Here is a 23,699-nt window from a genome sequence, read left to right as displayed (position 1 = left end):
GACTATATTTGTCATGAATCCTCCATCATTAATTAAAAAAAAAATTATCCCCAAAAAACTACCTCTTTCTTGACAATATATTGACCATCTTTGAGTAAAAAATCTGGCACTTTATCTGGATTAGATAAAGAAAATTAATCTTTTAAAACATCTTTATTTTCAATTTTTGACATAATTTTTGAGAACTATCTATGAAAATAATTGAATCTTCCAAATTAGGAAGACCAGGGAAGTAGTTGGTGGAATTGTGGTTGATTTACCCAGGGCAGTTGTGTAACATGATCATGCCTTAACTAAGATCTATTCATTCATTCAACAAACATTTATTAAGTACCTACAATGTTCCAAGAATTTCCTTAAGTCCTAGGTAGTCTTTGTTCTCAAGTAGCTTTCATTTTATTGGAGTAAGGCAACGCAGAGAGAGAAGTATATGAGTTGTCAGGGGAAGACACTTACAAAATGGGGGAGCAGAATAGATTTCATGTAGGAGATGATATTTAAGCTAATTTGAAGAAATCTAGATGTTTTAATACATAGAAGTAAGAAGAGTCCATTTCAGGTATAAGGGACAGAGATAGGTGTTACAATGACATGGTTGGAGAATTTGATTTACCAAAGGGAAATTAACAAAAAGGAATATTTGGGTATTAACTAAGACCAGGACCCTTCATGCTTTGATCTGAGATAATTGAGTCTGATCTAGTAAAAGAACTGTAGAGTTCATTGCATCCTCTTCTAGGGTTTATTCTGAGAATTCTCCAAATTTGGACAATGTCTAGATTTTTGTGTCTATGAGTAGCAGGGTCCCCAAGTCCTATACAAGCACTCAAGGTAAAATATTCACATGCTTTTTGGTTACAGGACAATCTTTCTCACCACTCTTGACAAGGCAGAAAACAAAAAAGACTCACAATAGTCTATAAACAGATACAGAAAACATAGAAAGAACTGAAATCTGGTTTTACTGCAGGGACATATTCCAACATTCTGGTGAATCCATAACTCTCTCATCATATCTTATACATTCCCACCTACATTTGTTATGTCCCTGTGGCTGACACCTCCCAGAAGGCAAGCACAGTTTGGAGTTGTTTGATTTCCCTTCCCACAAGACTTGTATTATATGAATATTTATATATAGTATAATCCTAGAGGGATGATAAGATCTGAATCTTAATGATATAGTTATTTCATTATTGAAAGCTTTTGCCTTCTTTTTCTTTTATCTCAACTAAACCTTGCTATACAACTTGACACCTAAGGTTTTATGAAATGCCTTTTCAGCCTTTTACCACAATGTTCTTCTCTATCCAGGCTAGTTAACTCATATTCTTTTTTTCTATAGTATGGCAATTTTTACTTCCACACCTTTATTTGTGCCATCTGTTTCTAATGGGACTACTCTAAGATTCTCCAGTTTTCTGCCCATGAAAATCATGTCCAATCTCCCAAGAACACCCTACCCTGCCTTCTGACCTCTCCAGTTTTAGTGATTTCTTTCTCCTCTAAATTCATGATATCTGTTGTCTAACATATTTATCTGGCATTTAACATAATGTGTTGTTGCAACTCTTATTTTGTTATGTTAATAAATTTTGTATTTTTACTTGACAGCTCATGAATATATTTTTATTGTTCCAACTAGACTGTAATCTCCCTGACAAAAGGACTCATCTTTTTATTTTAATCTTCTACTTCCCTTGCACGTAATGCTCAAAATTATATTTATATTCAAGGATCTGTGATAAAATCAGAGTAAGCATTACAGCATAAACATCAAGTGCAACTTTTCAAAGCTTTGAGAAACTCTCTCTCTGAAGGCATATCTTAAATTCTATTGAGCAACAAAGACCTTTTCTTTTCTTTTTTTTTGCTCTTACAGTCCAGGTCTTCAGTTTCAATTGGCTCACTGAGTATGTCCCAAATTATCCTTCTGCCCAGCACTCCTCGCTTATCATCTCTAAGGATGAGTCAGAATTCAAATCTATTGCATTTCATTCATTTCAATGGTTACCACATCTCCTAGCAGTTTGTGGGAAATTGTTGGGAAATCCAGACCTTTACCTGTAAAACAGTGGTTGAACACCTTCTTGTCCTTCTCTATCTTCAGTTCTTTTATTCCTTTGTCAGCATCCTTCATGGATAAATATAGGGCACTGAGCAGCAAAGAGAAAAAAAGGAATGAATAAGAAGGGAAAACCTATTTAATGTTTCTCCACATACCTTCCAGGAGAGGATGACCATGATAGCAAATGGCATTTCTATAAACCTTTAATTAAGAAGAGCACCTTGTTTACATGATCTTACTTTAGCTTCACAACAATGCTGTGAGGTAGTTATTGTAGATATTATTATCCTTCTCTGCAAAATAGGGATAACAATATTTATGGTAGCTACCTCACAGCATTGTTCAATGAGTTTAAGTGATGCGGTCAGATCATTGGTAAGCATTAAACAAGACCTCAATCTAGGAATTCTTGATTCCAAATGCAACTATCTATCCACTACACTGCCTAGAAGTTGAACTTTCTATTTCTTTGGTCCATGAGGGTCAACATGTCTAGCATAATTTTAAATCTTGTATTGCAATTAGTACAATGATTTGTGTGCTATTTATGATTTGGTAGTTTTATTCATGTCCCTTTTGAGGTCTTCTTGGCAAGTTACTGAAGTGGTTTGCCACTTCTTTCTCTAGCTCATCTTACAACAGGAAGAAACTGAGGCAAACAGAATTAAGTGATTTGACCAGAGTTATACAACTAAGAAGTGTTTGAGGCCAGTTTTGAACACTGGCGGTACTCAATTGTTTGTTGCATGAATGAACTGAACAAATAAATAAAACTATTTGAAGAATTAACTACTAATACTCAAAAGAGAAAGTTATAGCTATGTGAAGGGAACATTTGGTATAGCTCCTTTACACACTAATGTCTCAACCACATGTGAAGTATTTTTTTTTTACATTTTCCCTAAATAGAAACAGATCAAAAGAGGGAAAGGAGAAAAGATAAAGACATTAAGTGAGTTAAGGAAAGGGGGTAAAGGAAAGGAGTTTTTATTTTTTTACAGAATAAGTGGGAAGCCCTATCACAGGAATATTTAACAACAGAACAGAAAATAGTCTTCCTGTTTCTTATATCTTGCTTCCCCTCGACATTGCCTAGCCATTCTCTTCACACATATCTTTGACAATTGTGGTCAACAGTGTGGCTCCCAGTGACACATTCAGAAGCATAAGGGCCACAAAGCTTCCCACCCCTCCTGGTTTCATGCCATTTGATCTAATTGAAGGAAACAGTCTGGTTTTCCTCTCTAGGACAAAGGCTGATAGGCAAGCTATCAGAAACCATCCCTGTGTCCCTTTCACAACCTCTGAGAGCTTTAGTGGCTATTCCAAATGCCAAGTGTGGGGGTGAGAGGATGTTGCTGAAGACTATATATTTTTCAGAGAAATGTAAGTTACCATGGAGCAAAAGATCTTTTCTTATAATTCCTTTCATGGGAATATGGAAAATGTGGTCAGTGTTCTGAAGACCTTTGGATAAGCTGCTGCTTTGACTCCCAGTCCAAGACAAGATTCACTTGCAGTCATTGACTTGCTTCAGACTACAGTCAAGTTATAGGCTAATCAGAGAACAAGCAGCCCAGACTGTAGGATTCAGAGCTAGACTTGCCAAGATTCAAAGTTAGTAGTAACCTTAGAAGCCATCAGGTCTAATCCCTTTCATTATCATGTCACACCAGTAACAATTGACAAAGGGAGGATTTGAAAGCAGATCCTTTGAGTCTAGAACTAGGACTTGTATCCCTGTACCCCATTGCCTCTCAAGGGCAGCTCTTATTGACTCTTTCCAGCCTCTGTACTGTATTCCTTCACACACCAATATCTCCCTGTTCTTTCTTTCCTGCCTTAGCCCATTTCCAGAAACTGAACCTCTGACAAACTAGACATAAATTACACTTTCCTGATTCCAGTAGCAAGGCCATTGCTCCCTATATCCCTCTTATGACATTGAACTTAACTGCTTAAAAAGCTAATCAAAGGTAAACTTGAAAGGATAAGAGCTACTTAGACTTGTGGATATGTTATTCCATCAATAGCATTCTGCAGCTGTGTATTATAGGATGAGGAGGTGTTCCATACACTTAATTACCGAGTGACCTTCCTATGGTCAGAAGTCTTGGCTTTTCTTTGAAGCATCCACTCTGAGTGTCCCATAAATTTTATATCATTGGCCTTGGTCACAGTGCCTTGAGAGAGTCAAACACTTAATGTACACTGGGAATGCTAAAGCTCTCAGAAGTGGATACTGGTTTAAGTACTAAAGACTCTTTGAGATACTGCCATTCATCAACTCTGGCCAATGATTGGCCATTTAGTGCACTAAGCTAGATAAAATCTCATCGCCTTGAAAAAGTTTTTACACTGATAGAGTTTGGTCAATTCCAAAACCGGGATGGAAAAAACCCAAGAAGATACTCACCTTAAGTCAATGGTTTCTGGCAGTCGAATGGACCTCCTGGTGGATTTCCTAGCAAATTTCTGGCCTCCTTCAATGCACTTAATCGCCTTCTTAATGTCTCTCACCCAAACATCTCTCTCCTCCAGGTAGGCAGCCTGGAAAAAGTGGTCTTGCTGCTTGGTTGTGGCAAGTTTAAACACGAACTAAAAGCAAAACATAATATGTTAGCAAGGAACAATTGCCATAAAGAAAAGATTTGAGCCCAGTTATAATATGCTAGTGCATACTTAAAAGTCAGACAATTAGCCACCCCAAACCAATCAGTTGTTAAGTCTTATTAATTCTATTTCAGCAATGTCTATTATATTTTTCTGGCAAATTGGAGTCATTGGATTCAGAAATCTGATAAAATGGGGGCTATTTCATTTTTTGTGTCTTTTCCCCAAAGCTTTACACATAGTAGATACTTTTTATGTAAGCAATTTTATTATGAATTTAATATAAATATATACATTCAAATATACAAAGAACAAAAACAGAGGATTATATAGAAAATGTCTACCTTTTCCACATTATATATATATATACATGTATATGTATATATACATACATATATGTGTATATGTGTGTATATATATATATATATGTATATATATATATATATATATATATATAAAACACAAATAGACATATATATTAAATTTAACAAGTTAAAAAAATTGTCCACTTCATTTCAATGTATTGGGCACTTACTAGATTTTTTAGAATTTGAAATGTTTGTTTAATTAGTAAAGTATAGTTTTATGGAATGGTGGAAAGATATGGGTTCAGATCTCAACTGCCCCATGTTTAACTTTGGTCTCCTTTTTAATTTTATCTGTAAAATAAGGAGATTGAACAGGATAATCTTCAAGATTCCTTCCAGCTCTTACTCCCATGATCTGATTTTTATGAGGATTCAAGGAAATGAATCTTTTTACACCTAACATTAATCCATTGGCTATCCCTGAGAAAATGGCTCATTTTTACTAGTTTTCATGTTCCTAAAAACCAAATGGAGGGACTAGCAAGATAATTGTTCACACTTAGCTCGGAGGATAGTAGTTGGATTAAGAATTATCTATGGGTGCCACTGCGATGGAGGTGGTTAGTGGTGGGTTTTAAGATTATACAGGAAAAAGTAAAAGTGGGGGAAAAAAGAAAAAGAAATAAAAAGACATATAGTTAGACAAAATGAGCACTTAAAGGTTTATTTGTATTAGTCTAGATACCAACTATAACCTCAAATACTGATTTTATGAACTTGATAATCATATATTCTTTAATAGCCCTCCAAGTATCATTTCTATTTTATTTATCCCACAGCAATTTTCTCTATGATTTAGAAAAATATAGCTTAATCAAAGCTGTTGTGATGAACAGCTTATGACGTGACTTTTTCATTTGAATAAGGGAAGAGAACATTCAAATGGGGGCTGGAGGAGAGGGGATAGAATAAAGATATGTGAGCAGAGATTTCAACATTTTGTTTTTGGCCTCTCCTCTCTCCTCAGGTTAGGGATATTATATCTTTGCAGGTGTGGGGACAAAGTATGTATGCCATAGTATAATCTTTGAGGCTCCCTAGATGCCAAAGAGTCACAGGTTGCCATAAATAAAAAGGGTGTATTTGGAAAGGGACTTCTATTACTTGAAGCAATTTTTGCAGTCTCGATATTGACACCTGAGTCTGGACTCCTGCTGCTATGTGTGGGCACTGATTAAGTTATAATTAAATACATAGGAGTAATCAGGAAGAATTCACTTTGCATCTCAGCATTTATTGGATTGAGCTATCAAAGGGTGAAATTTGCTGTTATTAAATATTGTCATAATAATCATTCTCCAGTTCTTTGTTATCAATCTATGATTGCTCAGCACCTGTTTGGCAGCTCAAATCACTAAAAAATCATGAGGCTGGTGTTTATCAGAGATGTGACATGAACCTAGAGGTTCTTAATTTAAAGGCCCACCCTCTATCTTTATGCTCCATGCTGCCTCATCCTAAACAGTAAAAAATTAAAAATTAACCAGTCTACAAAGACTTGTGCCCACAGTAAGGATGAAGGCTGACAGCTCTGCTTCTTTCTTATGTTGTGAGTCAAATAAGAACACTTTTGGGGAGAGTTTCCAAGCCCTCTCATAAATACCTATGAAGGTCTGACTCATGAATACTGTTATGTAGCTTGAGCTCCATAAACCTTCACATTATCAGAATCCTGATTGAGTTCCACTTACTTTCTGATGTGATTCTGTCCATCAACATTTATCTGAGCAAGAGGAAAAACCTGGATATCAAAAATATAAGATGACTGGCCCAGGATTGCGTGCCTAATGCAGCATGATATAATGTTTAGTGGTCAGATCTATAAGCTAAGAAGATTGAAGATCAAATTCTGTCTCTGACATGCTCTGATTGAACTTAGGCTCTCAGTTTTTAGGTTAAAATTCTTAAACTGTGGGTTGAAACCTCATATGGACTTGCATAACTGAACAAAGGGATCGAGAAATATTTGACAAGAATAAAAGGTATCAAATATTCTACCAAGATTTAATTCTTTTTGTAAAAAAATCACATTCAGTTCATTAGTATGCACATTTGTTTTTGTCTTTAATAAATGGTAAGGTTATATTTAATCAAATAATTGTTTTAAAATAAATGTCTTTATTATTTATTATAATTATTTGATTTATATACCTATATATCTGAGGTCACATAAAAAATTTTCTTTTTCAAGTGGAAAAAGTTTAATAAGTCCTGCTCTAGGTACCTTTCCAAGATGAGAGATGCCAACCTACATTGCAGGGATTTCCCTATGCTAAAGAAATAATAGGTCTGTGGCTGTCCCCTATCTTTTCTCTTAGTTTCTAAAACAATGTTTTTCATGTTAGTAACATTTTGGAAAGGTTTAATGAGTTGAATAGAAAAAATAAGGCCATATTAGGGAACAATTAAAAAAAAATTAACTAACTTACCATTCTTTTACCAAAGTCTTGGCAGGGGCTGGTAAGAGTACTTCCTTTCAGAGGGATCATTCCCTTGGGACTATTGTCACTTTTTTTCTTGTAGAACTCAATAGCATCTTCCAGCAACACAACCCACATAGGTTTCCAGCTATTGAACATGCTGCCCTATATTGATACCATAGAAAGAAAAAAGAACGAGACTTTTTGAAAAATGTTTATTTCTCCTAATTTCCTCATCCCTAGACCCCAAGTCAGGATACTAATATGGAGTGGCTAATGTTGTTACACTGTAGGCTGCTAACACACTCGAGGGTATGTGATGAGTTACCTACATATGTGGAAAAAACCTTAAATGCTATAGGAAGGTCCCTGTGAGAAAGCATCAGTATTTGTTTCCTCTGATAAAATTGTAAACTTCTCAAGAGGAGGAATTATAATGCCTAAGTCTCTTACTTCTCCTTACCACACCCATTGCAGTACTGATCTATCATAGTAATGAAGTTGGACACTTGCTATGTTGCTTGTGTGTGTGTGTGTGTGTGTGTGTGTGTGTGTGTGTGTGTGTGTGTGTGTGTGGCAAGGCAATGGGGTTAAGTGACTTGTCCAGAGGTCATACAACTCATAAGTATTAAGGGTCTGAAGTTGAATTTAAACTCAGGTCTTCCTGACTCAAGGATCACTAAGCCAACTAGTCTTCCACTCCAAAGTAACCTTCTGTCTGCTTTGTGTGTGTGGTCTATCTCTTTCTCTGTCTCTATCTGATTCTGTTTCTCTATCTTGTTCTCTCTCTTGTTCTCTCTCTGTCTCTTTGTCTCTCTCTCTGTCTCTTTTGTTCTCTCTCTCTGTCTCTTGCTCTTTCTGTCTCTGTCTTTCTTTATCTCTGTCTCTTTCTTGCTTTCTCTCTCTTTCCATTTGTCTCTTGCTCTTTGTCTCTCGTTTCTCTCAATAGAATGCAAGCTTCTTCCCTTTCTTAACTATAAATTCCTTAGTAACTTTCTTTGCATAGCTGAAGTTTAGAAACAGACCTTTACATAGTAACTAATTAATAAATGGTCGATGAATTTTTCTGTTGAAGATACAACTCTTGGACAATTCCAAGTCCTGCCAACCTCCATGGGAAATAGTGACAAATTCTTCTCTTTCTTTAATTATTATTCATCTGTGTTATCACTTTATATTCTTTACCTCAAACAGGGCCCCTTCTCACAATTCAAAAATTGCTTACGATAAAAGGAACCACAAGAAATCCACCCAAATAATTAACACCCTTGCTACACAGTTACATATGAAAAGTGTCAAACACAGTATGGGAAGAACTAAGTACAGTTTCCTTTTGTGGCCAATTTTTATTAATGTTTAACCATTCATCTTAACAGTTAACAAAGCCTTATCATTTATCTTTTAGTATTATGGAAATACTTGGCCTTGGAGCTAAGAAAACAAGAGGTCAAGTCCCTTGGTTGGTATGTAATCTTAAACAAGTTATTTAATCTCCATTGCTTTAAGTAACTAAAAATATAATCAGAAGAGATGGCCTACATTGGTAAAGGTAATTCCTTATGAAGAGTTTCCAAAACCAGTGAAATCACAAGTCCTTTCTTTATCTGGCAGACAACAGACAAAAGGAGATAATAATTATTGTGTGAAAGATTGTCTTGATTTGAAAATAATTTGTTATTCTGGAGTTTGTCAGAATTTAACTTAAATTGAAGCAATTAATAATCATTTATCAGGCATGGAGCCTGTCATGATGGACACTAAGAATACAAATGAAAAAGTAAGAAAAATATTTATTCTCAAGGTAAGTCAATACAAAATCATTTGAGGAGAGAGACAGCACTAATAATTGGGAGATGAGAGCTTAGAAGCTAACATTTGAGCTGAGCTTTAAAAGAAAGTAGGAATATTGAGAGATAGAGAAGAGAAATGCATTTCAGGTATAGGAATATCCTATACAAAGGTATGGAGAAGGCTGCTGAAATGCCAAGCTTGCAAACAGTTGGGAAGCTAGTTTAAATTAGGGTAAGAAAAGAATATTTAAAGAAGAATAATGTAAATTAAGTCCAGAAAGATGAGATGGAGCCAGATTTTGGAGAACTTAAAATTCCAGTAGAGAAATTTATAATTTATTTTAAGAAAAAATGGAGCCACTGGAGATTTTTGACCAGGACAGTATAATTGTTACGTTGATGGCTTACGAGGATTTTTTTGGGAGCAATGCAAAAAATTTAATTGGAGAGAGGAGCCAGGTGGTAATTAAGGGGCTTAAAAAGCAAAGCTAAAAAAACCCACCAAAGCTAAAAAGACATCAAAGCTAACAAGTATAAATAGGTTGAATGTAAGTTTGGACAAATTCATTGATGATATAACTACAATAAGTTATTTGGGGAATACTTTAATTCCCCATTCCCACATTCCCCCAAAATAAAGTATACCTTCATGACATTTTGAGGTTTGAATAAGGAAGAAAAATTAAAATACCTTTCCTCAAACCATCCCTTGATACCACTGTCAGAAACAGCAAAAAAAAAAATGCCACAAGAAGCATTTATAATGATACGATTTATGTCTGCTTTCATTTCAGAGTCTTCATGCTGATGTTCAAGTTACTGAATTTTGTACTTCAAGAATTACCAACTGAGAATCTATTATAGAGGTCTTAGCTTATTGCTTGCCATTATTTCAAAGACCTGATAATTCTTACTTCATTCTCTTTCCATGCCTGAGATACCTGGGAAATGGGTGTGTTCATACCATATTTAAGATAAGAAATTTTATCTTTAGTGGTATTCAGCAACATCCTCCACAAGCCAATCACATAGACTTGGGCAATAATAGTGAACTAATGACCCTTAACCCAATGCACTGGTCATGAAATTACACATGGATCCCTTGTTATAGTGGCTGTGGATGGGAGTCATCTTACAAAGATTTCTGATGACCTTCACCATACCCAATGGCCATTCCCCAGAATTTGTATGTCTCCTCAATTTATGTCACATAAACATTTAATATCTGTTGAGCTTATATTCTTTGCATACTATCTATTTCTGTGATTTCATATATGACATGAAAATCAGAAAATTCAAATAATGTTGAGTTCCCAGGAGATTCATTTATCTGTGAATGGCAGAAGGTACTTAAATAAATCTGCTACTTACATAATTGGATGGCTCTCTATTATCCTGGATGGTGAAATCCTACTTAGCTTTTAGATTTTTTTTTTAGTGTTTTGATTTTTATAAACATAACAAACATATATTTACCTGTTACAAAAAACAGAAAGAGCACTGCAAATAAAGCTATGAATTTATATTATGTATATAATATACATCTTTCTTTCTTTCTTTCTTTCTTTCTTTCTTTCTTTCTTTCTTTCTTTCTTTCTTTCTTTCTTTCTTTCTTTCTTTCTTTCTTTCTTTCTTTCTTTCTTTCTTTCTTTCTTTCTTTCTTTCTTTCTTTCCTGAGGCAAGTGGAGTTAAGTGACTTGCTCAGGGTCACACAGCAGGAAGTATTAAATGTCTGAGGCCAGATTTCAATTTAGGTCCTCCTGACTTCAGGGCTGGTGTTCAATCCACTGCACCACCTAGCTGCCCCATTTTTTTTTTTTCATTTTTTTAGCCTAATTTAAACTAGCCTCCTAGCTGTTTGCAAGCAAAAAAAAAGTATATTTATCTTTGAAACCTGATCTTCTTGGATTTAAGAATAGCTCTCTATACTATGCTTTATTTTTTTAAACACAACTCAAATGCTACTTCTTCCAGCAAGCCTTCCCATACCACCCCATAGTGGTGATTAGGTTAGAAGGAATGGAGAGAAAATGATGGTAAAATTGCTTAACTTCTCTGAACCTTAGTTTCCCTGAATGTAAAATGAAAATATCTATAATAAAATACCTACCTCATAGGGTTATTGTGAGGCTTAAATGAAATAATGTATGTAAAATACTTTGCAAACCATAAAAGACTACATAAAATGCCAGTGGTTATTATTATGAGCAAATGCAAGTAATGACAAATATAACTGGTAAGGATAGTAACATTTTAATTGAAAAAAATCACCTAAGAATCTATTTCACAACTTTGTGGGCAGAGCATCTCCAGGATACATAGAGTTACTGTCTTTAAAAGTGGCCCCTTTCATCTTAATTTTAACTGGCCTATGGAGAAGTGCCTCAAGGAGACACCTTCTCAGAGAAAGATTATTCTATTGTTGTTGAGGCGTGTAAGACTCTTCATGGCTAACTCTTCATGATGCCATTTTGAGGTTTTCTTGGCAAAGATACTGGAATGATTTGCCATTTCCTTCTCCAACTCATTTTACAGATAAGGAAATGGAGGCAAATGGAGTTGAAAGACTTGCCCACAGTCACATAGTTAATAAGTGTTTGAGGTCAGATACCCAAATTTAATATATCTTTGAATCCTGATCTTCTTGGATTTAAGAACAGCTCTCTATACCATTCTTCATCCTTTTAAACACAATTCAAATGTTACTTCTACAGCCTTCCCATACCATCCCATGATGGTGGTTAGGTTAGAAGCAATGGAGAGAAGGCAACAGTAAAGTTATTGAACTTCTCTGACTTTCAGTTTCCCTGAATGGAAATATATTAAATTTTTAAATGTATTAAATTTTAAACCCTGGAAAACGAATCTTCTTCTCTTGATATCCAGCACTTTATTCTCTATATTATCCAGCCACCCGATCACTCTGTTAGGTGCTTTAAAAACAAGAACAGCAACAACCCTGAAACACTTACATAATCAGTCCATAAAAAAATCCCCTTCTGTCTCTTTCCATCTGTCTCCTCCTACTGAAGCAAAGCAATGAAACTTGGCTGCTTGTGCCTGCTATCCCTAGTCAGCCCACATTCCCTTTCAAGGTTATTTTACATTTTAACAGAGCTAAAGCTGAGAGAGTGAGACATAGAATATAATTTCTCTAGAGTTTTGCATCCCTTAAGCATGATCTACCTTCTTTCTCTCCTTACCCTCCTCTTATAGACCTGAAGGTGGAGAGACATAGGATAATGTGTCAAATCACAGCAAAATGAATTATGATCTCTTTAATCATCCTGTTTTACCTCATTATAAGTTTGGATGAGGCACGTATGGTAGAAATCAACAACCTAAAAAAGTTTTTGTTTAAAATTTTTTGCTACATCAGCAATGAACTGGCTGACTTTTTTAGAAGCAGGAAAGTTCCTTTTTTCTCATTTATATTTTAGGGAGGGGATTTGAGCAAGGAAAAGAAAAAATAACTTGTATTCTTTGCATAATAACTAATCCATAATATTCTTGTATCATAGAAGCCATATAATTCAGATAACATTGAGCTCCTAGCAGATTCTGTTACTTATCTGAAAATAGCAGAAGGTTTCTATATAAAGCTGCCATTTGCACAATAGTGTAATTGTTTATGCAAACAAGACAAATGCTTTTTGCAACAATGACATCCCTGTTCCAATACTTTCCAATGCAAACTATCACTACAAAAAAGTCAGCAAATATTTTCTTTTCTCTCCTGGCATGATAGCCAGACAACTTCACCTAATACCAGACTAAATGAATAGCCTATTCTTTGTCCCCTTCCCACTTGTTACATTTCTACATATCCATTTATTTTTATGATTATTAACTTGATAAACATTAAGAAATATGAATATTTTCCTACACAAAGGAAAACAGAAGAACAAGACTGTATATGAAATTGTGAATCTCTACCATGTTCATCTTATTAAGATTTGAGATAAAAGGGGAAGTCTTTACATATTACAAATTTAACATGGTTACCTATTTTTTTAAGCCCAATTCAAATGTTACTTCTCCCAGGAAATTTATATTACTTCTTCAAGGAAACCTATCTTCATCTTCATCCCCAAGTTAGAAGTGATCTTTCTCCACGCCCTCCCCACTTAAGAATACTGCTTATTATTAAGAATCATGCTGCTGCTGTTCAGCCACTTCAGTCATGTCCAACTCTTTGAAGTTTTTTTGGCAAACATATGGAATGATTTTGTGATTTCCTTCTCTAGCTCATTTACAGATGAAGTAACTGAGGCAAACAGAGTTAAGTAACTTGGCCAAGGTCACACAACTCAGTAAGTGTCTGAAGCTATATTTGAACTCAGAAACAGGAGTTTTCCTGATTTTAAGCCCAGTGCTCTATCCAATGTGTCCCCTAGTTGCTCACTAACAATTGTATGTGTGTGTGCATAAACACATATATATGTATATATACCTATTATAACATTTTATACCTTTCTTAAACAACTACCATGTATTTATTGTTTTGTATTGTTTATCTATATGTCATATCTCTTTGCTACATTACCAGTTCAATGAGGGCAGGGATTTTTTCTAAATCTCTAAATTTTATCTCCCTTAATTCTGGCCATGTGCTCTGCATACTTCTTTACTCTACCTTTAATAAATGTGTATTAATTTGAAATTTGAACCTTAAATTATTAGAACAGGAAGAGTCATGAAAGGTCATCTGATCCAACTTCTTGATTATACAGATGAGGAAACTGAGTTGAAAATATGTGATTTGTAGAACTTGTCTCCAGAAATAGTGATCAGATCATGAACTAGGCACATGTTGCTCATATGTTTCTTCCCAGATCTATGATTTCATACATGTGGGAACTTCCTGTAATGGAAACTCCCTCCAGAGGTAGAGAATTGCAATATATAATCTTACAGAGTTGCCTTGGACACTGAGAAAGGGTAAGGGCTTTGCTGTCTCTGAAGTTAATCAACTTTGTCAGTTGCCTCTTAAAGTAATCTCAACTAAATGTCATAAGGAATGACTGTTGTATGATATCATAAATGAAAAGTGAAGAGAACAGAGCACAAAGAACAATGCACAAAATAATTACAACTATATAAATGTATGCAACTTTAAAGAGACCACAAAAATGAGATCAAATGTGATAGATAACATAAGCTAAAGTGCACACCTTTCTCTTCTTTTAATAAACGGTAAATCATTAAAGTGTTAGGACATGTAGAGGCAAAAATGTTTGTGGCAGCCCTTTTCATAGTGGCTAGAAACTGGAAATTGAATGGATGCCCATCAGTTGGATGAATAAATTGTGGTATATAAATGTTATGGAATATTATTGTTCTGTAAGAAATGACCAGCAGGATGATTTCAGAAAGGCCTGGAGAGACTTACATGAACTGGTGCTGAGTGAAATGAGCAGGACCAGGAGATCATTATATACGTCAACAACAATACTATATGATAATCAATTCTGATGGACGTGGCTATTTCGGCAATGAGAGGATCCCATTCAGTTCCATTGATCAAAGACGAATAGAACCAGCTACACTCAGCAACAGAACACTGGGAAATTAGTATGAACTGCCTGCATTTTTGTTTTTCTTCCCAGGTTATTTTTACCTTTCTAAATCTGATTTTTCTTGTGCAACAAGAGAATTGTACAAATATGTACACATATATTGTATTTAAGATATACTTTAACATGTTTAACATAAATGAGACTGCCTGCCATCTAGGGGAGGGAGTGAAGGGAAGGAAGGGAAAAGTTGGAACAGAAGTGTTTGCACGGGTCAATGCTGAAAAATTACCCATGCATATGTTCTGTCAATAAAAAGTTATAATATATATGTATATATATATATATATATATATGTAATTTTTAAAAAGTGTTAGGTCACATTCATATTCACTTGCCATCATCTACTTATGCTATTTTGTTGAACTGTCAAAGGATAGGCGGTGGGAGGTAGAGCTAAACTGTGATCTTGGAGTAAGGGTTATATAATGTATCAAAGCACCATCCTAGTTATCTACATTTGGAATTTTGTTGTAAAGGTCAATTTCTCACTATTACTCACCCCATTCACCCAATTAGCTACCAAATCATGCCATTTCTATAATAATAGCTAGCCCCTATAGGGCACTTTAAGAATTGCCAAGTGCATCAATGTTATTTCCCTTTCTTTCCACTCAACACCCACCAGCATAATTCAAACTTTCATTACCTTTCCAAGAGACTGTTGCAATAGCTGCCTAATTGGTCTCTCTGCCTCAACATTCCAGTCCATCTTTCACGTGGCTACCAGAATGATTTTCCTGAAGTTCAGGTCTAACCTCATCTCTTTCCTTCTTACTCCCCAACTCTAGTATCTCCTCAATATCTGTAAGAAGAAAATATTTTGCCTCTTTTCCCTTGAGGCTCTTCATAATTTGATCAATCTCATTCTTCTGGTCTTATATTTTACTTCTTTCAGAATAGGTATTGTTCAATAAAGCTGGTCATTTAGTCGTTTTTTCAAATCTGTCACTTCATTTCTACCTTTCTTCAGTTGCTCTGGTTGTCCCCAATGTTTGGAATATACTTTTTCCTTCACTTCTCCAATTAGAATTCCTAATTTATTTCTATAACGAGTACATATTATGTTCAATATAAATCCTTTCCTAATCTGCCTATCTCCCCAATCTCCTCATGCCTATTTTATATCTTCATTCCTATATGTGTTCATGCCCTATGCATAAAATACAGTTATCCCTTCTACATTTCAGGAATTAGAGCAGGATGAACCCACAATCTTGAAAAATTTTTGGCCTTCTCTCAGAAAGGAAGTCTGAATTATTATGGTATCAAAAGATAAAATATGTTAATATTATATAACACTAAATATATATTTATGTATTTCTGAGTTTCTAAACTTTTTCTGTGTGGTCTGCTAATCTTTGAGTGTTGTCTGTGGCTTTTGCAAAAATTCCCACTTAATTTCTTATGCCAACTCATGATATATCAAAACTATTATGGGGAAAATCACAGTACAGAAAGGATAAATATATATTCTTGTTGAAAGCAGAGACTATTTAATTTTTGTCTTTATATTCCCAATGCCTAGCACAATGCCTATATATAATAGGCCTGTTGATTGATTAGTTGATTAGTAAAAGAAGATAATTTGTTTAAATGGATTTCTGTTGGAATCAGAGAATTTTAGAGAATACTTACTCCAACCATCATTTTACAGATGAGAGAACTTTGATGTAGGTCGGCTAAGTGACTTGCCAAAAGTCGAATAATCAGTTCTTGGTAGAGTAATCTTCTGATTCCCAATGTTGTGCTCTTTCCACTATACCACAGGAGTCTAATTTGTCCCGTTAAGTAGTTTCCCTAACTTAGAGCCTTTAGAAGCAACATTTTTTCAAGCAATTAGGGTAAATTGAGATTTGCCTGTAATAAATAGAATCTTAGATTATATAGCCTTGCCAAAGTGTACTAGTGTCATGGATCCCTTTGGCAACTTTGTAATTCTTGTGCACCCTTTCTCAGAATAGCATTCTTCAATGCATTTAAGAAAATACATAGGATTACAAAGGAAACTAATTTCATTGAACTAACTATGAAAATATCTTTAACATACTCATGGACCCCCAATTTAAGTACTCTTGACCTAGAGGAAAGTTAACAGCTAGTAATAAAGGGCTATAAAATCAGCCCAGAAGAGGACCAGTTAAAAGCAGGTTTATAGCCTAGAGAAGAGAAATCTTAATGAAGGGGGCTAAATGAACGTGTTTGATGGACATATATGGAAGAGTGATTCAACTGGTTTTGCTTACTACTGAGGACAGAACAAGATGGAGTTTCAAAGAGGTACACCGAGCCTTGTAAGGAAATAGTAAGGATTAGTTAGGAAAAAAAGCAATCAGAGCTGGCTAATATTGAAATAGGCTACATGGAAAGAAAATAGGATCCCCCTTCCAGAAGATCTTTGATCAAAACTTAATTGTAGATAGGATTCTTTTTTTTCAGGGATAGATTGTGCTTTATGGTCTCTAAGGTCCCTTCCAAATCTGACATTCTATGAATTTTAATGTTACATATTCTTGCAGTAGTTTGAGTGCTAAAATAATCTTACTCAAGAATTGCCTCCTCAACATTTTTTTTTCCTTTGTGGACAAGAGGGGAGGGGTGCCCTATGATTTAACTCATTTAGAGAAATTTCATTGAGAAAACGCCATTTATCAATTCCCATTGGCAAAGGCTTTGCATCTTAAGACTCCAAGATATATATATTTATATATATACACACATGTGTTTATAGATAGATACATACATACATATGTGTGTGCATGAATATAGGATATAGATATATTCTTCGTGAAGGAATCTTTAGAATTTCAACATATATGTTTGTGTATATATATATATATATGTGTGTATATACATATGTTATTTTCTTTATTAGAATGTACATTTTAAAATGTATAAGTTTCTATAGGGCAGAGATTATTTAACTTTTGTTCTTGTATCTCCAAAACCTGGCATATAATATGTGCTTAATAAGTGTTTAGTTGATTAATTCCAAATTCTGAAGCTAGTTCATGATTTACAATATCATTTTTCCTTCATTTTAGCTGGTCCAATAAAATCTCATTTCTTTATAGCTCTGTCTCCAGACGTATGACCAGACCAATTTCTCATCTCAGAGTCATCTGAAGCAATTATGTGGAATCTAGGAGGGAGGAGGTGGGGAGGGGATTTTCCTGTTATTTCAGGTCAGGTCCTATACAAATGGCTACCCATTCTGAATATATAAGTCTTAGATACTGAGTCAGACTTAGTTTTCCCAAAGGAAAAGAGCTCATTATCATGAGACTAAATGTATTTACAAGCAATGGGAAACTATTTTTTGGAGTAGCAAAGATTTAGTAGGAGAACAACTGAAACTATCATCTACTTGCCAAAGTCTGCAGCCTTTTCCTTCTATTCTATATATGTATATATTGTTTGTTTGTTTGTTTCACCCCCTTCCTAAGCTAAGAACTTGTCTCTAAAGGGCGGAAAGAAATAACAAATGAATATCAGAAATAAATGTCTTCATCACTATCCCCAGACCCCAAAAGGCAGGGATCCCCCAACAATTCATTTGTCCATATATTTTGGGGGGAGAGGAAACTCATAATTGAGAATTACTACTTTTCCTAATTACTATGTATTTTAGTTTAAAGTTTCCTTCCTGGCCATATATACAATGATTTTCTGTTTATGTCTGTTTTGCCACCCAAAGTTAAAGCATTTTAAGAATGTCTATTGGGTAAGAACAAATGAACTGATGAATGAGTGAACAAGAGAATTAATAAATAAATGTAGATTTCAGTAGTTGGCTACAGCAAACTGCTCTTCAAAAGAGATGAAATTTAGTTTGGGGTTCTAAATTAGTTTAAAAACTCTTTACAGACACCTCCCACAAAATAAAGAGCCTCTTCTAACTTCCCCTTTCTAACACTTCTCCTTTCAAGTGCCAAGTTGGTAACTGGAAATCACTAATCAGTTATACTTTAAGAAAAAATATTTAGTGTTTTGATATGTGTGTCTAGTCAGACTCTGATCTCTATTTATTATAAATGTTTTCACTAAAATACAACTGTAAGAAGAATGAGCTATAATCCAAATTAAATATATAATATACACTAGAAAGTGTGGGTATTGTTTGATTGTAAAATTTGCATTCTTGTTCTGGTTTTGCCCTTAACTGGTTGTGTAACTTTGGGACTTTGGGCAGGTCACCTCCTATCTCTGGGTCTCAGTTTCCTTCACTGTAAAATGAAGGGATTTTATTAATGATAACCAGCATGCTTTCTATATTTTATTTATAGATAAGAAACTTCTAAAATCTAATCATAGACAGAATTTTTTAATGATGAAATAATATGTTTGCCCTCCTTCCCAAAAACCCCATACAACTTTGAAAATATCAGTCAGGCAACAGAGTTAAGGGAATCTGAAGTTCACAATGAAGGGGAGATATTTGCTATAGAAATAAAATGGAAACCAAAACATCAATGATATTGCAATCAACAAACTTTTGCAGGGATGCCTCCATTTCTCTGGTTTACATATAAAAATAACTTTTCCCAGACCTTCTCTACTGCAGTCCTTCTTCTATTTAGAATATTTTTTCATGCTTCCAGTTCAGGAAACTAGAAGGATAAGGTGTTCTCTCATTAACAAAATCAAATAAAACTATCCTTTCTATCTCTCCCAATTGCATTGCATGAGAACAAGTTTAACTTTATTCAAATAAAAAAAATGTAAATTGAAGAAAACTAATTAAAATATTGTCAGAGAATGAAGACCAGATTGGTTGTAATTTGCCTTAGGCTCATACACCTAGGAAATACTTGAGAAAAGGTTTGAAGTAAGGTCTTCCTAATGGCAAGTCAAAAGTTCTATCCACTATGCCACATTCCTGCTAAGAGATACTTTTTAATCCTGGACAAATGGTAGAATATTTGCAGAAGCAGAGTATTAGAATTTCTGACCATTACCAGGACATAGTGCTAATAACTCAAAAATGCTGAGGATGAGAACAATTATCTTAAGAGATAGTGGCAGAGAAGCAATGATTTATAAAAGAAGAAGAGGAGGAAAAGAAAAAGAAACCAAAGGAAGAAAATGAGAAGGAAGAGGAGAAAAAAAAGGAGAAAAGGGAGAAGATGGGAGAGGAGGAGGAAAAGAAGAAGAGGAAGGAGGAAAAGGAGGAGAAGGAAGAGGAGGAGGAGAAGGAGGAGGAGGAAGAGGAAGAGGAGGAGAAAGATGAGGAGGAGGAGCAAGAACAAGAAGTTGTTTAGCAGCCTAAACTTTTTTTTTCCTAAACTAGAAACTTCCTCTTCAGAATTAGTCTTCTATTAAACTATGAAGAGTCTCATTAAGTATTTCTAAGAAATGAGTACAGATTTGCAAGAAATGCAAAATAAAATTGTGGGAATTCCTTACATTAATAAAAAAGGAAGTTTACACGAATCTAAATTGTACTAATATTAATTTAATGTCAAGACATTTGAACTCATCTCTGCTCTACTATTTATTATTTAAGAGACTTTGAAAATGAATCTCAATATAATGAAAGTAAAATGAGGGAATTAGTTGAAATGACCTCTAAAGGTAATTTCTCCCCATGAGATCGGTTCCACTGTTCATTACTCTTAAGTATTTTTTTTAAAGATTGGGCTTTATGAACCACAATGAGGGGTTTATTTGTACTGATATGATTCTTTTTTCATCCAAGTTCATTTCTAAATGAACAGTTAGTTCTATAACCACTATTCCCTTGCACCATAGCAAAAAAATATATTCTTTCATTTTCATATGTACTCTATGTTGTACAATCATACATTAATTTTTGAGTTAATGGCTTAATATTTTTCTCGAATATCAAAATTTCAAAATTACTGATTCTTTTTAATTTGCCTTACAGGTTTTTTTGTTTGTTTGTTTTAAGGCGTTCTTAAGCCTCTGTCTCTCAAAGGATCATTGAAATGAAAATGGAAGCCTCCATGATTTCGTCAGTGTGGGGAACTCCTCCACCAACTCTAACTTAGTACTACCCCAGGGAATTTCCTGAGGCTCACAGGTTGTCCAATGTTACATAACTAATAAGTGCCAGAAAAGAGATTTGAACCCATGTTTTAGACACCTAGGTGATATGATAGAGTGCTAGCCCTGGAGTCAGGAGGACCTAAGTTCAAAAACAATTTCAAACACTGACTAGTTGTGTGACCTGGATAGGTCACTTACTCCTGTTTGCCTCGGTTTCCTCATCTGTAAAATGAGCTGGAGAAGGAAATGGCAAACCACTTCACTATCTTTGCCATGGTCATGAAGAGCCACAGAGAGACCGACATGATTGAAAGGACTTAACAGCAACAACTCAAAGACTAGTTCTCAAACCATTAACTGTCATTGCCTCTTGGCCTAGGTATACAAAAATAAAAAAGCAAGGCATATATCCATCATTACCTCTAAAGGTTTACTGCCTTTCAGAAAGGTGAGTGGGATATACTCTGCATGGACAATAGTACCATTCATTCATCAGCAACTCCCAGCTAGCTAGGACCAAGGACAATTCCTGTGAACTAGGATAAAACATGTTTAAAAAGGCCTACGCGGCAATGGCCTAAAAGTCAGAAAGCCTGAGTTTTTAATTCAGTTCTGCTATTAATTTTACTGTGTGACTTTAGCTGAGTCACTTCATTTTTCTGAGTTTCAACTGCCATATCAATGGACTGGAGAAACTGATCTAAATGATATTTATAATCCCTTTTACATCTAAAATTCTATGAATAAAAAGGAAGTCAGTTAGTAAGGCATCTCTTACACTCAGACCACTTCAGAATATGACCTAAACCAATGGGAAAAACTTTCCTTTTTCCTTTTAGTACAGTGGAACATTATCCTTACTTTAAAGGACATTCTTTGTCTTTCTGTTTATGAAAGTTTTTCTCACAGAATGCAAACTAAGTCCAGCCCTGCCAGTGTTAAGACAGTTTCAGAATGACACTGGGGACAAACCCACTAACAGGACTAAAAGAAAAAAAAGGGGGGGGGAGCACTTATGGTAGATGATCTTTCCAAGCTCCATTATAGTTAGTTCACATATATTTGGGAAAGTCATCTCTCTTGGTAGCTCAGTTTTCTAATCTGGAAATCCTGCTGTCTTACAGAAATGGTGAACCAATTATGAATTATTGGCCAAATGATCATAGGATCACAAAAGTTAGTGTTAGACAAAACCTCAGAGATCATTTAGCCCCACTTCATCATTTTATATATGAGAAAAATGAGACTCAGAGATGCTAAATAATGTGCCCAGGTTTTCATAGATTCTAAGTAGCAAAGATTCAAGCCCAAGCTTCTAAAAAAGAGAATTTTAAAATTGTGTTATTATATAAACATATCAGTATTAAGAAACTAAGAAAGGAGGCTACCACTATCTTTATCAGTAATCATTTTATTTTCATTCTCAACCTTATTGACTTCACATCTCCTCCCTCATTTCCCTACCCCCCAAAAAAACTTTAAAAATAATTAAGAATGAACCTGTAGAATGTACAATGGTCAACTGTGAATGACATAATCCAAGACATAATGCCAAATGCTATCCACCTCCAGAGAGCAAACTGATGAAGTCAGAATGCAGATCAAAGCATATTATTTTTCACTTTATTTTTAATATTTTTTTCTTTCTTAGTCTGTTTTCTTTCACAACATGAATAATATGGAAATGTTTTTGCATGCTTGCATATGTATAATCTATATCAAACTGCCTAATTCTCAGGGAAGGAAAGGAGAATGAGAATCTGGAACTCAATTTTTTAAAAAAGATGAATTTTTTAAATTGTCTTTACATGTAATTAGGAAAAAATAAAATACTATTTTAAAAAATTTAACGAGCATGCAATCTGTGTAGTTTTACATGTGAATAATGGTTCTGCCTTCAACATTTTATATATTAGGAAGCTCCCTTATTCTAATCCACTACTATTCAATACTTAACTTTAAGCATTATCAAAGCAGCCATTCCTAATTGCCCCTCTAAGACTATGAGTTACAGACAAGTTGCTAATCAACAGCAATGGAGGAAATCTATTTGCCAAGAGATCTACATTGATAAAATCCCCAATCTACACAATGAAAAATACAATAAAAATATAAAAACTAACACAGCCATCTCCCCCATTTGGTCTCTGGATAGCTTGGTTAGGAGACTAGTCCCCTCATGGAATGATGAAGTCCTTTAAGGGAATTGCCGGCACCTACCTTTTTCACAAGATAACCTTCCCTGATTTTCTTTGGTTCCATGTCTGCTGTATACTCCCCAGTCAGTTGTTTCTGCAGCCACTGCTCATCTGTAAGCCCAAGATAACTGAGTTTCTTTATAAACAGCAAGGACACTTTCACAAGTTCCCCTCTGCCTGTCAATTACATGAGCACATCCGGTTTCTCTTCAATGAGGTAAAAAAGAATATAGGGAAGGAATACCAAACCACCCTCTTGCTTTGCAAATTTTGGGGACTCTAGTGTTATTAACAGAAAACTTGTGGTAAATATTTGCCTGTGTGTCACAAAAAAGGGAAGGGTATATTTCCAGAGTAAGGGCAGAAATTTAAAAAAAAAAAAAAAAAAAGATCTGGGGCAAGTCAAGGTGAAGAAAATACAAAACCTTTAAAACATTAAATCTAAGAAGCTATTTACTAAAAATGATATTCTATTTCTTTGCTTTCATAGCTTACATAATCAGTTCCCCTAATTTTATATTCAGAATGCAATCCTTCATTAGACCTCCTTATAGAGTTCCTAGCTTTCTTTAAAGCATGGTTCATGTGACACTCTCTATATGACACTTTCTCTGATTTCCCATTATTCATATTCTTTTCCTGTGCATATGTTTTGAA

At 34.7% G+C, this 23,699-nt stretch overlaps 1 protein-coding gene across 1 annotated transcript in view; it reads right to left on the bottom strand.

Annotated features, from left to right (window-relative positions):
* PLEK (pleckstrin) overlaps nucleotides 1-23,174 on the bottom strand; it is a 37,227-nt gene extending 14,053 nt beyond the window's left edge. The window contains exons 1-4 of the mRNA XM_074287107.1: nucleotides 23,065-23,174; nucleotides 7,479-7,634; nucleotides 4,485-4,666; nucleotides 2,065-2,156 (exon numbers count right to left, since the gene is read on the bottom strand). Of these exons, the coding sequence (XP_074143208.1) occupies nucleotides 2,065-2,156; nucleotides 4,485-4,666; nucleotides 7,479-7,634; nucleotides 23,065-23,106 (472 nt within the window). The 5' untranslated portion in view covers nucleotides 23,107-23,174. The remainder of the gene's footprint in view (nucleotides 1-2,064; nucleotides 2,157-4,484; nucleotides 4,667-7,478; nucleotides 7,635-23,064) is intronic.
* Between the last annotated feature and the right edge of the window lie 525 nt (nucleotides 23,175-23,699).

This window comes from Sminthopsis crassicaudata, chromosome 2 (genome assembly GCF_048593235.1).
Source record: "Sminthopsis crassicaudata isolate SCR6 chromosome 2, ASM4859323v1, whole genome shotgun sequence".
NCBI classification, from domain to species: Eukaryota; Metazoa; Chordata; class Mammalia; order Dasyuromorphia; family Dasyuridae; genus Sminthopsis; species Sminthopsis crassicaudata.
This window is presented reverse-complemented; position numbering and strand designations above follow the sequence as displayed.